The sequence below is a fragment of the Rhinatrema bivittatum genome, chromosome 2 (assembly GCF_901001135.1).
Source record: "Rhinatrema bivittatum chromosome 2, aRhiBiv1.1, whole genome shotgun sequence".
NCBI classification, from domain to species: Eukaryota; Metazoa; Chordata; class Amphibia; order Gymnophiona; family Rhinatrematidae; genus Rhinatrema; species Rhinatrema bivittatum.
In genome coordinates, this window is record NC_042616.1 from 635941066 (window position 1) to 635958313 (window position 17248).

The 17248-nt window shown below is 40.1% G+C and overlaps 1 protein-coding gene across 1 annotated transcript in view; it reads left to right on the forward strand.

Annotated features, from left to right (window-relative positions):
• Window positions 1–17248, forward strand: part of LOC115085365 (lipoxygenase homology domain-containing protein 1) — a 462471-nt gene that overhangs the window by 101651 nt on the left and 343572 nt on the right. The window contains exon 3 of the mRNA XM_029591284.1: window positions 238–409. Coding sequence (XP_029447144.1) covers window positions 238–409 — 172 coding nt within the window. The remainder of the gene's footprint in view (window positions 1–237; window positions 410–17248) is intronic.

Consider the following 17248-nt stretch of genomic DNA (forward strand, 5'->3'; position numbering starts at 1 on the left):
GCACACTAAACACCCCCGTTTCTAACAGTTCCAACTTTTTAAGAAACAGGAACCTACTAGTTCATCTTCCACTGGATCAAACTCTACCTACAGACATGGAGCTTTACTGTACCCTAAATATAAACTGTATAATACTTTTCATTCTAGAGCAATATTGTGCTATTGCATACTGTATAAGAAAAATACTTCTAATATCTTGTTCACCTGATAAACCTGATGTTATGCCTTTTTTCCTAGCTTCTCAATACTCAAGCTCTCTTCTTGAGTTCTGGAGCATTAGTTGCAGCAGGGAAAGAACCTTTTAAGCCAAGAAATTATGATCCTGAAAGGGACTGCCTCCCTGCTAAACTACCAGGGATCTCAAATCGAGTGCTTCCAAAAGCAAAATCCAAGCAAGAAAGTGGAAACCGTAAGTTCTTTTTCCATAATCTGTATTTTTTTAAGCAGGTTTCAGAGAAGCTGACACCAGAATTTTTATTTTAAAATATTCAAAAGATCTGGGTATCTAATTTAAGGAGTTAGGTGCCTAGAACTTTCTAGATTAAACATTTCCCTCTGCTGCTCACCTAAATTTAGGTATCTAAAAATGGATGAAACCAGGGGTGGGGTAAGGTCCTGGAAAGTAAACTAGGTATATGGAGGTCCTTATTCAGAAGCATTTAGCCAGATAATTCAGAAGGTATCTGGCTAAATGAATACTGGGCACTTATGCAGCTAAATTCTAGCCGGATAAGTTTTTATGTGGCTAAAATTTGACTGGATGAGTCAGGAGCTTTCTGGGGCATAACTGAGAGGAGCTAAGTTAGCTGGATAACCTATCCTGTCCATGCACCTGTGCTAAAGCTAGCTGGATAAACTTATCTGGCTAACTTTAAGATAGCTGGATATATTCAGCGGTGCTGCCATGCTGCTGGATATATAGGCTGAGATAGCCAGATAAGTTTATCCAGCTACTGTGCAGCAGTTGAATCTGGACCTCTTAGGGATGTATATTCAGCGAAAGTTTGCTGGATGACTTATAAGGCCCCGCCAGGCATCTCCTTCCCTTCTGCCGCTGCTGCCCCTCAAGTGTGCCTCCTCGTGAAATTGCACAATTTGCACACCCAGTAGATCGGGGCCTGCAATCATGCTAGACTTTAGTGTATAGTCCTAAAAGTGTCTGCTAATGCTACTGCTTTGCTCCTATTTCTCATGGTGTGCACAGAGACCACCTTAGAAACTGAGCCTGAGATGTTATCATTTGCTTAATTCCTCATCTGTCCTAGATATTGTAACTCAGCTGGTATATATTCAAGATCCTATAATGCACAGTGCATTTCCACTGATGACAGCATTATCAGGAGAGAAGACCCTGTATTTCAAAATCTGTAATCTCATTTTAAAATACCAAAAGCTTCCTAATTTTCTTGCAGAGGAGATGATACAACTAATAGATAAAATAAGCAAACACCTCTCCCCTCCCCCCCTCCCCCGAAATTGCTTCTTCAATCCTTTAGACTGCATTAACATCAAGTAATTTATGAAATGTTTTTGACAACAAATCGTCTCTCTAGTTAAAGCTTTTTAGGTAAATTATCAGTAATGTGATAACTGAACAGAATAAAGATAAACCCCTTGCATTGTTAGAGTGAAGTAAAGGTTTCATAGCTCCCTAATGACTTATTTAATGCCCACACTTTTCAGCTGCAGTGATTTCCAGTAGGTCAACCAATGTGCTGTAAGCCATTACTAATGATTCAAAATACCCCAGAAAATGGTGAAATAATATACTTGAGATACCATTTGTCAGCCTACATAACATTGAGGCAGTTAAAATAATTTTCAAATGCATAATATTGCCCAGCAAGGAAAAGAATAAAGGAAAAACATGTTCATTGTATCTGTCTTACTGAATAGCAATAACTAATCCAAATAACTTTTCCAATTATATTATATGTATGGATATATCATGAAAGTTTTATAAAGTAGCATATATACACGTCCGTGCTACTTATGCATGTATATGCTATTTTTACATGCAGAACCTCTTTGAAAATTCAGTCCTTTTAGCATAAGTACCACACATCTCCAATAAGCAAAGCAAACTGCCTTACTATGTGTTGTGACAAAGCAGTTTTTAAGTTATGTTTTTACTATGCTATATTAGCGAATAATATTAATTGAGTGATATATATTATATATTTTACACTATAAGAAATGATCATAAATTTACTGCTATAAAACGAAATATCCTATATATATTGCTTTGTAGCTGATCTTGAGCCTTCATAGAATCAGTGAGTTTAGCATCCTTTCGGTATTTGTGTTTATTGTATGTATAGCAGTACATGTGAATTCATCAGAGCTCACACTATCATTGTGGTTCTCAGTTCTTGCCACATTAAGCCCTAACCAACAATGTTCCTTGGTCAATAAGTCCAACTCCCTGTAAATTGTTCTCTCCATTATTTTAACCTATTCTCTTAGTCTTACTCTTCTATTGCCTATAACCTCTTCCTTCTGACTCCCTGCCTTGTGCTCTTGGCCTATCTCAAGCTACAACTGAGATGTTCTCTTTGGGCGCTACTGGCTTCTTCTCTATTCTCCAGATCCTTGCTCCCAAACCCTCTTTTTCTCTTCTCCCCTTGAACTCCCTTGCTTTCTGACTACTTCACCTCTGTCTCCTTCCTTAGTTTCATATGGCAGCAGTAGAGCAAATATCAGAAAGGAAACTCTCTCTCACACTGCCCTCTTTCCCCAAAATGAGTGCGACATGCATGGGTGAGAGATCTTCTTTTCTGGTTGTTTTTTTTTAGCTACTTCATCTAGGAGGAGAAACTGGTGTTTAGGAATTGAACACCTTAAGTGCAACTTGTAGTTCCTTCTTTGGCACTGAACCATCTTGCATCCCCCTGTAATCTCTCCTGGGTCAGATACTCTGAGGTGGCAAATGATGAGCTATTGTACAAAAAGATTTATAAAATATCAAACTCTAGCTATGGTCAGAGGTGAAGTACATATTCTCATCAGTTTGAAGCAAAACATCTAGGGTCCAATAATCAGCCGGTTAAGTAACTTAGGAGGTCATTTTCAAAAGCGATCACATGCGAAAAGTCCTGGTGTAGTTATTCGGTGCAAAAGCCAGCACACCGCAGTGATGCGATGGCTGCCGGCTTTCGCAGGCCCACCCCCTGCTTCGCCCCCCTGCCCCCCGTTACCGCCGGATTTTCTAAGGTCTGCAATCTTAGAAAATCCAGGCCTTAGGGCATGCTTTAGGGCATGCTTTAGGGCCCTAACTCATTGCATGCTTTAGGGCCCTAACTCATGCGATAAGGCCATATCGCATGCGATATAATGCAAATTAGGGGGAGGGGAGGGGAGAAGTCGGGGTGGGGAGGGGGCGGAGTCGGCGGTGGCTTTGCTGCCGGCGATAATGTTACTAACAATATCGTCGGCAGTAGCACGCCGAATAGCACCTACTTTCATGGTGGCACTATTCAGTGCGAGAGCTGGTAGCCGGTGCACTGCCATGGTGCGAAGGCTGTGGGCTTTCACAGGCCCACCCCCGCCCTTCGCTCCCACACCACCCCGTTTTCTCAGGATTCTTACCTGCTATTAATTAAGTTGACTTAGAAAATAGCCACTGCTATTACTAGCAATGGTAACATGGAATAGACTTAGTTTTTGGGTACTTGCCAGGTTTTTATGGCCTGGATTGGCCACTGTGGAAACAGGATGCTGGGCTTAACAGACCCTTGGTCTGACCCAGTATGGCATGTTCTTATGTTCTTATTCTGCGAAGGATGATGAATCCAGGTCTTAGCCGGATATAAGATATCCAGCTAAATTACAAGGGATATTCAGCGGCATGGCTATGTTGCTGAATATCCATGCACAAATTTCTACTTAGCCAGATAAATTATATAAGGATAAGTTATATCCGGCTAAGTCAGACCAGCTCTATGGCTGTTGTCTGATTAACTTGACTAGATAAGAGTGAACATTGCTTCTTATCCAGTTAAGTTAACTGGATAAGTAGCGCCACCCTGATCTGTCCACTACCCATCCATCTTTTATGTGGCTAAAAGGTAGCTGGATAAGTCCTACTTATCTGGCTATCGAGCACTGAATGTGCTTTGAATATGCCGCCCCTAGTGAACAGATGTGTACAATGGGATTTTTGTTTTTACTGTTAATTGTGAGTTTCAGTGCTTGTAATTATTACTATATGTCCATAAATCTTTGGTGTTTCTTGTACTAATCACTTTGTTTTTCTTTTTCTTTATATTTTTTCTCTTCTACCTTACTGATGGAATTTCTTCCTCTGGATGCTTTACATGATGTCTTCTTTACTTTTCATCTATGCTTCCAATTTTGGATGCTGCCAATGTCATTCTTAGCAGCAGGGGAACAAATAGCCCCTAGTTCAACTTCTCATTTTCATTCTCTTGAATCTTACAAAATAGGTAATAATGACAGCAATACTTTACATTTTTCCTATGAACCTGATAATGTTGTGAACCCAACTGAAACTCAGCCACATCCTAGTGCAGAATTCTCCTTGATGCCCTTGGAAGATGGCATGGTCAAATCTGTTCATGTGAATCCCGATGGCAGTATGATGGTTGAAATGAAGGTTCGATTCAAGTTAAAAGAGGAAGAAGCCATCAAATGGACAACCACAGTCAGTTGCTCCAGTTTTGCTGACAAAAATGGCAACATCTTCAGGTCCATGGTAGAACCAGAAAGTCAGCCATCAGATCTCATTAGTTCAACACATAAAAGAAATGAAACAGTGCTCTACTCAGAAAATTATCATATTGAAGGTGAACCACTAAAACAGGTTAAAACTAAGGTCCAACCCTCTGATTCTGGATCAGAAGCTAATTATTCTGATGCCTTTCTGACTCCTCCTGAATTTGTGGGCCCAAGTATTATGTTTTCTGACGATAAAGGAAAACTCGACAGACCTCCTACACCCATGCTTCGGTCGGTGCGACGGAAGCAGGCTGCAGTCAAAGTGTCAGAAAACCTTGTGCCAGAAGGAAACTTTCAGAAAAACACAAAACACATTTCCTACAGTGAGGAATTAGAAGACAGGGAAAGAAAAGCTGATTGTTGTGTGGTCGCCCAATCGAATTGCCAAATGCCATCGACTAGCAGCAACCCAGCACATGAGAAAAGCAGCAGCACTGTAAAGTATTCAGTGCCTGGCAAGGACAAAGAGGAAATGGCAAGTCATCTAACAGAAGCCAGCAGCCACAATAGATTAGATTTGATCCATGATGAAGATGTTTCCCTGACAAAGGTGAAAAAGTCAGTTGTGAGAGAAGATAGTAATGATTTAAGATCAAACTGTACAGATAACCTCAGTGATTATATACCCTCTCCAAAGATTCAGCAAGTTATTGCCAGGCCATTTTCAACAGATGCTGAATGCTTTCATCAAGACTGCTGTGAAGTTAAAGAATCAAAAATGTCACTAAATAGTGCAGCTAAGGGTTCAGAATCTTCTGAACCCAACAATAAAGCATCCTGTTTTTCTTCTGATGTTATGCCTTCTGCCCTGAGTTTGACCCATGTAGAAAATAATACAACTGTGACAGACACATCATCAAGTTATAATGAGACTCCAGAGTCAACTACTATCGGATCATCTGTTTGCAGAGATGGGCTAAGGCAGTTCGGTGACAGTTTTGAAAATGATAGAGAAAGGAAGTCCAAAACTTATTTTAGTAAAAACAAGAAGAAGCAATCCCAAAGATTTTTAATGGAGAAACGAACAAAGAAAGACCAGAGTCAGCAAGACAGAGCATCTATGGAAGAAGGAGCTGATAAGCATGAGAATGTGCTTCATAACTCAGTCCTTCGTTGTGAAGCCATTCAGAAATCCAGAACAGAAGGCACAGATGGTATTGTACATGAACGTTTTATTAAAAACCTAGTAAAACTTTGTAAAGAGAATTATGATGATGGGGCACCTACATCTAGAAACTCAAATAGCATCTCCTTTAAAGAGGAACAGTGTTCGCAAGTGTGTGTGGATCCTCAACAGAATGAATTATGTATTATCAAACCAACAAGAGGTGACAAACAGATGGCTACAGTGAAACCCAGATCAGTTAAAAAAATAAGTTTATCAGTGCTTCCAAAAACTGAAAAACACAGAGAAGATAACACTTATCAGAAAAATGAAGCTAAATATAGTTTGAACACCATGAGCTCTGAAGCAGAAATCAAATACCATCTTCACAAGAAAAGTAATACTGTTTTTCATGTTAATTTAATAGAAAAGACAAATAAATCCTCAGTGATAGAAATACCCCTAAATGGAATGAAAAACAACAGTGCATTGGCAGGCAATTTGCAGATATCTTCAAAAACTCATAAAAAACACAGAAAGACTAAAAAGATTGCAAGCACACCTAAAAGCAAAAGTAGAACCATAAACGGGCAAAATGCAGCTGATTTTCCACCTGAGATTGCTCATCATTCACTAGAAAACTATGTACAAAATTGGCTCCAAACCATATATCCAAATCCTTCTTTGTCTACAAATAGATTAGCTCCATTAAACAGAAAAGATGAACCTGCAGAGAGCAGTAACGTCATTCATGATAGTATCAATACTTTTTTGGATGAGAAGCCTAGGTTTGCCATTGAAAGTAAAATGCATAAAATTGAATACAATCCAAATAAATGTAATCTGCTTAATGAGCCAGCACAGTCCATCACTGAAATAGAAGCTGCTGAAAACAAATCAGTCAAAGAGTTCTCTGAGAGGCAGGTTGGATCTATGATGAGTACGGTTGCTAATGTTATGGAAATAACCAAGCATTCACTGCCCTCACACTTCCAACAGAGTACAAATTCTGAAGATCAGTTGTTTAATGAAGTGGATGGAATTGTTAAAATGAAAAACAGGTTGATAGTTGACACGCTTGGTAGGAGCACATCTCCAAGAAAGCAAAGTGCTGATGTGGCCATCCAAACTGAAGCTGAATTATTTACTAGCATAGCAACTACCATGACTGATGTGCCAAAAGACTATCTCTCTGACTTATTGGAGCAATTGAAAACTTCTTTTTGTATCAAAAAGTTTAAGACTAATTGCAAAAATCTAGAAAAATCATTTAGTCTTCCAGATCTACCTTCTGTTTCCTCTACAGCAGTTAATTCTTCCCCAAAACTACTTCTTGCTTGGTTTATAGTATTAAGTCTGAAAGAAATTTTAGCTACCTTATTAGATGAAGACATACCAATGAAATGCTCTAAAATACTTACACTGCTACAATCTCTTAAACAAATTTCAATCTCTGAAGAAGCTGATGACTTGAAGGCTGCTGTGTTGACTCTGCAAGATTCAACAATGAGTCGGGATGGAAAATGCAAAGGCTCTGCTTGTTGGCTTGAAAATCCTCCTGCAGAAGAAATTGAAAATGTTCTACAATTTTGTGACAATGGCAACATACACAAAATCATAACTAAAGATAACTTAAATGATGAAGAAAAGCAAAGTACTCAAGAAGAAGAGGTAGAATCAGAAAGATTCCGTGACCTACAAAATAGTACCATAATGCCAGCAGCAACTAAGGACCCTGAAAACTCATGTACATATAAAGCATTCATTGACAGAAAAGGTACTGTTGAGGACGAAAGAAAAGATGTCCTTATTTCAAATGGAGAAGTACCTAACTATAGTGAGATATGCAAAATTGTTAATTTTCAACAAGCATCCCAATATAGATGTATGAACATGTTATTTCTTAAACAAGAAATATCAGAGAATGTCCAACAAAGAATAGCCACCGAAGATGAAAGCGCAGATGCTGTGAATTCTGAGGAGCAAGCTCATACATTAGAGACAGAGACATTTGCATCCACAAATGACAAAGATGCAGCTTATTTTGATAAAAATGAAAATGCTAGGGAAATAGATATTACAAGATCAACCAGGACAAAGGACAAATTGAAAGATGATCGGAATTTCAATAATACTAACTTTCCAATGTATGACCATAAAAATGAATTTGGAATTGAAGAAAAAGAAAAGAATGGCATTTATGACAAAGCTTTGGAGAAATGTTCTTCTACACCATTCTCTTTATCCTTTTACTGTGAATCAACGTCAAATGTAGAAAGGAAAACTGACACAATAGATACACCAAAAGTTAAAATGATGGTACAAGAAATGGAACAAAGAACATATTCAGATTCCTATTTTGCATTCAAGAAATGTTTTCAAAGTCCAGTTTCTTCTGATTGGTCAGACTATAGACTGGACAGTGAAGATAGTGAGACTAATGATCATAAATTTAGGGACTCTAGTGAAATAAGCACTGAAAGTGGAGAAGAAACAATTTATGAGAAACAATTTAAGACAGGCCTTGTAAAAAGGGCTATTGAAAGACTTTATGGTAAAGCAGAAGCTGGTATAAAAGATTACCATAACAGAGAATCTGAGATATTCTCTAAAGTATCACAAAAGAACTCTGATGAAATTCTAGATGGAGTAATTAAGGAAGAACCCTCTTTCTCTCAAGGACATTGGTCTTATTGTATAGAGAACATGCTCAGACCTTCAAGTGTTTCACAAAAATGTCATAAGGAACAAAAACAAGAGTGTAATAGAGTGAATGCTGAAATTTGCCCTCCATTATTACAGACCATTACTGATAGAGAATTGGTAAAGCTAGATGAAAGAGAATCTTCAAATAAGTATGAGAAAGGTGGACAATGGACAAAGCAAGATGGTGAGGCTGATATATGCATGGAAAAAGGTGATGGGGTGCTAATAGATAAGGGGAGGTGGCTTCTTAAAGAAAATAATTTGGTAAGGAGATCTCCTCCTGAAAACAACTGTATGTATGGCAACTTAGATACAACTTCAGCAGACACAATGTTTGACAATAGTAGTGATGATGTTCCATACTCAAAGTCTGGAATTCTCAGTCAGTATCCCCTGCTGGCTGAAGTGTCTTCTTTAGAACTCGAAGATATGACTAGATCCCATCAGTGTAGGTGTAACTACTTCAATATGTCTCATGGCAGTGACTCTGAGCCTTTTCATGACAATTTACAAGATGCTAAGGGCAAAAGGAAATTTTCTGGTAACAATTCAACATTGCTTACTCAAAGGAAAGAAAGTGATGATCATTCAGTAAAAATATGTACGTCTTCCTCACATAATGGTGCAGAAGTTCCTGGCAGCTTTTTAGGCTTTACCACAGTAGAATTCAGATTACCTGACAACAGGGTGCATCCTTTAGAAGTGCATTCAGGTAAGCAGCCCATTGACCATCAACCTTCTAATGCCCACCACGCAAACAGGGATCAAGTTAAAGAGCAAGATTCTTTGGATAAACTTCATGTTATATGTGGTCAGCACTGTCCCATCTTAACAGTGATCAACAAGCCAATTGATGAGAAAAGCAGAGGATTTGCCTACTGTAAAGCATCTGACATTGAGAACCAGGTGGGGCTATATCCTCTGACTGAAAAAAACTCCAGTCTGTTACTGTTGTACAATGATTCATCTAGAGATAAAAACAATAATGTACATAGAGACCATATCTCCATGAATAAACTCACCAATACTATTTTTAATAGATTGTTTGCCAACAAAATACTAGATCTCATTACCAGAGGTAATTCTGGCCAAAATGGATTATCACTACAAGAGCAAGATGATTCAAAGAACGTTGAAGAACCTGTAAAGGATAGACTTCTTACCCTATTGAAAATGCAATTCTTTGCTAGTAAAGATATAAATTTAACTTTGGAAAGTAAGAAAAGTTACAGAAATGACCAAACTAAGCAAATGTTGAATAGGATAGCAATGGATGAAAACAACAATCTACCAAGCTACCCAGTAAATGTCTGTCAGAGGTCCAGAAGAAGCTCAAATTGCATCTTCACAGACACAGGTGCTTATTTATTGATGAAACCATCAGAGAGCAGATTTTCCAACCAGACATTTCTCAGTACTTTGACAAATTCAGATAGAGAAGCTTCAGAAAAATGTGAGGATTTCAGTATCATTCCCTCTGAAAAAGAAACTATGTCTAAATTAAATAATGCTAAAGGTGATACTGAAAGTTGCAATGAACAAGACATAGACTAATACCATTTATTTTACCAAATTCAGAGTAGTGCAAAAATATTTTCCCTGGGGATTAGGACTATCAGTCAACATTGTTATTGCCGCATAATAAAAAAATATTCTACAGAATGAATCTATATATTCAATCAATTACACAACTCATTTTACAGGGTACAGACAATATGAAAATAATGGATCTTATTCTAAAAAAAATTATTGTAAAATGTTTCATTGAACAAGACCCTTTGAAAACAGCTTTTAAAACTTAAGGGTAGATTTTAAAAGGGCCGAGCGTGCGCCTATAAACATGCATATCTCACTGCGCACAAAAGTACACGCTATTTTATAACCTTTAAAGAGAAGTCTCTACTATCTGCATTGTACAAATCAACTCCTTTTCATTACTTATAACGTCTAAAATTCTTTAATGATGTGAATTTTACAATGGATTCCTCTGAATGTATCTGTAATACCTCCTCTCTAACCCAACCCACCTCCCAAAACTCACCCCAAATGAAAGTGCCCCCTTACAGTGGTCCATATACAGAGTTCAGACTGAGCCCTATAAAGAGTCTCTCTCTCTCCCCCCATTGGACTCCTGCACCTAATAGGGAGCTGTAGCAAAGTGTCATGTAGCTGTTTTTGTACATACAAGGCTTTTAAAATCTACCTTTTAGGGAGGTAATTTCCAAAAGGATTTACATTCGTAAATGTAGCATATATTGTAGCAATTTTCAAAAGCCAATTTACATGTGTATTGTGTATTTATGTGCATAAAACCAATTTGAAGTTTTAAATCCTTTTCAAAAATTACTCCCCATGCAATAAAATGATACCATTCAATTGCATTTCTGCTGCATTATGAGTGCCAACTCTGCAGTTTTTTAATCCTTTATTTAGAACAGTTTCACACATGAACAGAACATGTTGACAGAACAATAGAATATAATCCCCCCCCCATATTCCCAACCCCAGAGCCTTCCCCTCCCTGTAGCCTATACAGTTGGAGAATAAACGTTGGATCTCCCCTTCTTCTTTAACTTGACTTTTCCTAGGTAAGGCACAAGGTGGATTAGAGGTAGTCCACAAGGGGGATCTTCAGTTAAAGAGGCTGCAGACAAAGTAGGAAGATGTAGGATGTGGAACATAAGAACATAAGAAATTGCCATGCTGGGTCAGACCAAGGGTCCATCAAGCCCAGCATCCTGTTTCCAAAGGAGGCCAAACCAGGTCACAAGAACCTGGCAAGTACCCAAACACCAAGAAGATCCCATGCTACTGATGCAATTAATAGCAGTGGCTATTCCCTAAGTAAACTTGATTAATATCAGTTAATGGACTTCTCCTCCAAGAACTTATCCAAACCTTTTTTTGAACCCAGCTACTCTAACTGCATTAACCACATCCTCTGGCAACAAATTCCAGAGCTTTATTGTGCATTGAGTGAAAATATTTTCTCCGATTAGTCTTAAATGTGCTACTTGCTAACTTCATGGAATGTCCCCTAGTTCTTCTATTATCCAAAAGTGTAAATAACCGATTCACATCTACTCATTCAAGACCTCTTATGATCTTAAAGACCTCTATCATATCCCTCCTCAGATGTCTCTTCTACAAGCTGAACAGACCTAACCTCTTCAGCCTTTCCTCATAGGGGAGCTGCTCCATTCCCTTTATCATTTTGGTTGCTCTTCTCTGTACCTTTTCCATCGCAACTATATCTTTTTTGAGATGCGGCATCCAGAATTGTACACAGTATTCAAGGTGCGGTCTCACCATGGAGGGGAGGAAAACTTTACTAAGAGTTCTAAGGGTAGGCAATCAAGAGTACAAAGCCAAGGGAGACTCATATCTGAAGAGAAATATTCCCAAAACAGGTTATAATTTCAGAATACACCTCATCCCAAGTAAACCTACTTTAACCGCTCTACACTTTTGACTATAAAATTCTTGAACAGGATCAAGTTTCAAATATTGGCTTCTCAAAGCTATCAGCAATTCTGTCTTGCAGCCTTCTTTGTATGATGCAATAAAGGGATCACCTAATTATATAGGGTGTCTAGTGCTGACCACACACTCAAAAAAATATATCCCAGACTTTGTGAAATGTCAAACATATTTATTCTGGCAATATGTTCCTCTTATGATACTGATGCAGACATCCAGCATGGCCAATCTTTAAAGAGAGAAAAGTGGACTTCTTTCCAATGTCTTAAGATTATTTTCAGAGGGGTCAATTTTAAAACGAGTATGAGTGCGCCCATACACACATTTATCAGTGCACAAGTGAGAATACGCTAGAATTTTTAATCGTGTGAACACTTATGTGCATATGTTTTAAAATGCACTAACTGCACGTAAGTAGGTTCCTAATTTTAGGAGGTTATTCGAGCACAGCTAGTATGCATGAATCTTCAATAGGACAATGTCGGCTGTTATGCATGTAACTCAGCGAATTTTAAAACATGCTCGTGTGAGGCACATTCCCAGTTTTCCAGTTAATCCACCAGTTTCTCCAGTTAATAGTGAGGTCTTTCAGATCCCTCTGGTTCTTCATCTTTCAAGCTTCCAGTTGACCCAGACTCCTCACCCTGTCCTATTAGCCCTCGAAATTGAGATCTACAGATTTGCTCCTCATCAGGAGCAGCAGTAAAGTTACGGGGATATCTAGTGTACATGTGCTGTGGGTTTCGTTTTTAAAATTCAGAGTTACATGCGTAAGTCTTGATTCTCCCCCAGAACGCCTATGTTCCATACATGCCCCACCCCTTTTCTGGCCCCTTATTCCTTACATGCACATGAATACATATGTGTATTTAGTGGTTTTTTTAAAATCCGAGTTGCTCATGTGCAGTCCACATATGCGTGCCAATGGGTATTTTTGCGCAAGCAACACATTTTTAAAATTGACCTTTTAGCTAGTAAAAGGCTTTTATGGTTCCATTTTTATAGTTACCATTTAGACCGTTTTCTGTCCAAGTGCCAAGTAAAGCCCACACACAACTTTTGGAAGTCTAGCCCTAAATCATGCTATCTATAACATCAAAGACCTAATGCTAGAAAGAATAAACCAGTGGACATGTCCAGAGCAAATGTGGGTAAGTACCAGGAGACAGAGGCGAGGATCTCCAGTGCCCAGGGGTCAATGCATTTGTGTTGCCTCCCCTGCTGAACAGCCCTAACCTCTTCAGCCTTTCCTCATAGGGGAGCTGTTCCATCCCCTTTATCATTTTGGTTGCCCTTCTTTGTATCTTCGCCAGTGAAACTGTATCTTTTTTGAGATGCAGCGACCAGAATTGTACACAGTATTCAAGGTGTGGTCTCACCAGATTAATTAAAATAAATAAGGATTAAAAAAGATCACTCACTCTCCATACATGGGAACTTTTGACTTCTAGTCAACCTGAGATTGTCATAGAGTAGTGGGAAGGGAAGGGAGGTGCACAAACTTTCTCCTTCCTCACATACACACACGTTCATCCTTATTATCACACAGATACACACAAACACTCTTTCAAAATTCATACACAGTCACATACTCACACAAGCTGACTGGCTCCCTCTGTCAGGCTCAGCCACACACTGGCTTATTCTTTCTCAGGCACATACATGCTGGCTCTTCTCCCTCTCTTACACAAACACAAACACACACACGTTGGCTCCTCTCCCTCTCTTCCACACAGACCCACACACACACACGTACATGCTGGCTCCTCTCCATCTCTTACACACACACACAAACACATACATACACATTGGATCCTCTCCCTCTCTTACACACACACACAGACACACACACAAATATACATGCTGGCTCCACGCCCTCTCTTACACACATTTATTTATTTATTTATTTATTTATTTAACATTTTTCTATACCGACATTCGCACGAGGCATCACATCGGTTTCCAGACAACAGCAAATTCAGCCAACAGGGCTTTACATTGTAACTGATATTATAACTAGAGGGGAGGGAGAGGGCAGGGTAGTAACTTGGAACTATATGAGTATGCTGGGAACAGGGGAGGGAATAGGGGGTTTATTAACAAAAGCAGGGGTTAAGTACATTCTATAAACATTCTGTTAAGTACATTCGATATACAAGGATGGGGGTGGAGGGGAGGCTAAGTTAGAGAGGGATGGGATGAGAGGTTGGGGGGGGGGAAAGGAGGGGGAGGGGGGTAGAGGGGAAGAAGGAGGAAGGGTGTGAGGTAGGGTGGGTAAGAGGAGGGGTGATGGGGGGAGTGGGACTGGGATGGCAGATTAAGAGTAGGCGTTTGTGAAGAGCCATGTTTTAAGTTTCTGTCTAAATTTCTTTGGACATATCTCCAGGCGTAGACTGGTGGGCATTGAGTTCCACAGCTTGGGACCAGCTAAGGAGATGGAGCATTGTTTGGTGGAAGCGAGGTGGGATAGTTTGGGTGTGGGAGTGGGTATTGTTGCAAGGTATGGTGATCTGGTTGGTCTTGATGTCGTACGAAGGCGGAGGGTGTCGGAGAACCAATGCATGTTAGGGTTGTGGATGGCTTTGTGTATGAGGGTTAGAGTCTTAAAGATGATTCTTGAGGATATGGGGAGCCAATGTAGTTGTTTAAGAATGGGCGTGATGTGGTCGTTTCTGTGTGTGCCTATTAGTATGCATGCAGCTGCATTTAGAAGGAGCTGCAGGGGGGTTGTGGCATTTTTGGGAAGGCCTAGTAGGATGGCGTTTGCGTAGTCTATTTTGGATAGTATGAGTGTCTGAAGCACAGTTCTGAAGTCGCTGGGATGCAGAAGTGGTTTTAGTTTTTTGAGTGTGTGTAGTTTGAAATAGCATTCCTTAAGGGTGGTGTTGATGAATTGTTGCAGGCTGAATTGGGTGTCAAGAATTACACCACGGTCTCTTACATGTTGAGCGAAGTCTGGGAGGGGGTGCAGAGAGCTGCCATTGGTGGGGGAGGGATTGAGTTGTTGGGGGGGCGATGATCATTAGTTCAGTTTTATTTGTGTTTAGCGCTAGATTGAGTTGTGTGAGGAGGCTATTGATGGTGGAGAGGGCACTTTCCCATTTTAGGAGGGCATTGGGTAGTGAGTCTGTGATGGGAATGAGGACTTGTACATCGTCAGCGTAGACAAAATGTGGGAGCCCAGGTTTCAGTAGGAGGTGGCAGAGGGGTAGGAGGTATATGTTAAATAGGGTTGAAGATAAAGAAGAGCCTTGGGGTACGCCGCACATGATATTGATGGGTTTGGATTCATGCTTTCCGATTTTGACTTTGAAGTGTCTGTCATTAATGAAGGATTTGAACCATAGGAGGGGGATTCCTGAGATTCCAATTTCAGTCAGCCTGTCGATTAGTATGGAGTGATTGATGGTGTCGAAGGCTGCTGACATGTCTAGTAGGGCTAAGATGTATGTGTGACCCATGTCTAGTCCTCAGATGACGTAGTCCGAGAGTGACGTCAGGAGGGTTTCGGTACTAAATTGTTTGCGAAAGCCGTGTTGTGAGGGTAGGAGGATTTGATGCTGTTCTAAATAGTTGGATAATTGCGTGTTGACAGTTTTCTCAAGGACTTTCGCAAGAAACGGGAGATTGGAAATGGGGCGAAAGTTAGTTGGGTCAGTCGGATCTAGTTTGGGCTTTTTTAAAATGTGTTTTACGATGGCTAGTTTAAGTTGGTTGGGAACGTTGCCGGAGGCCAGGGATGTGTTAATGAGGTCAGCTAAGGGTTGTGCGATGCAGTCTGGTATAGATAAAAGTGCTTTGGTGGGTATTGAGTCTGAGGGGTGGGAGGAAGGTTTCATTTTTCTTAGTATAGATCTGATTTAAGATGTGGATGTGGTCTCAAAGGTATCCATTTGGTGATTAGGGGTTTTCAGAGGGGTTTTGGTGGGTGAGGGAGGGGTGGTAAAGCGTGAAGTTATGTTAGCTATTTTGTTGTGGAAATATTTTGCGAGCTCGTTGCATTTGTTGTCGTTTTCTTTGTCTGGAGTGGATATAGGTGACGTTTTAGTTAGGCCTGCGACGAAGGAGAATAGGGCTTTAGGATTGAACTGATAGTTGTGTATTCTGGTGGCGTAGAAGTCTCGCTTAGTTTTGAGCGTGTTTGATCTGTATGAGTGTAGCGAGGATTTATATTTGTTGAGATTGGAGGTGGAAGGGTCTTTGCGCCATGTTTTTGCTAGGCTTCTCAATTTGTGCTTTAGTAGCTTTAATTCCGGAGTGTACCAGGGTTGTCTAAATTTAGAATCGGTGGATATTTCATTTGTTATTAAGGGGCATAGCTTGTTGGCTGTGTCACTAGTGATGTGGCTCCATGAGGTGAATGCAGTTTCAGAATCCTTGAGGTCTAGTTTTTTGAGGTTATCTGTAAGGGTGTCTATGAGTTCGTCTCTGGGACATGTTTTTCTAAATTGTATGGTGGTTTTGTTGTTGGGGCATTGTGGGAGGTTTTTTATGGAGCAGGTTGCTTTGATGAGATAGTGGTCGGACCAGGGTACTGGTGTGTAAGTTGGAGGGTTGGGAATGAGGAGGGAGTTCATGAAAATAAGGTCTAGTGAATGTCCAGCTTTGTGGGTGGGTTTGGAGATGATTTGATGGAGATCCATTGCTAGGAGGGAGGTTAATAGGGATTCACAACTGTGTGAGAGGGGAAGGGAGTCAATGTGGAGGTTAAAGTCTCCAAGTACAATGGCGGGTATATCATTGGTTATGTTTGCTGCTAAGCATTCAATGATAGGTGATAAGTCAGAGTCTAAGATGCCAGGAGGAGTGTATATTAGGCATATTTGTAGGTGAGGTGATTTAAAGAGGCCGGCTTCATATTTGGGTGGAAGGTTGACTGGGTATTGTTTTAGCATGAGGTGTGTTTTTGCGACTAGGAGGAGGCCTCCGCCTCTTTTTTTAGGTCTGGGGATAGAAAAAATGTCATATTCTAGGCTTGGGAGTTGGTTAATTAGTACGGTGTCAGTGTCCTTTAGCCAAGTCTCTGTTACAGCACAGAAGTCTGGCTTTTCATCTAGGAGGAGGTCGTTTAATATGAGGGTTTTCTTGGTTAAGGACTGAGAGTTAATTAGGAGCATAGTGAGAGTTGTGAGGCCTAGGAGTTGTGTGAGTGGTGTGAGCATGATTGGGATGAGTGTGCTAGGTTGCGAGTGTGCTGAGGGGTGGTGGTGGGGTGTGTGT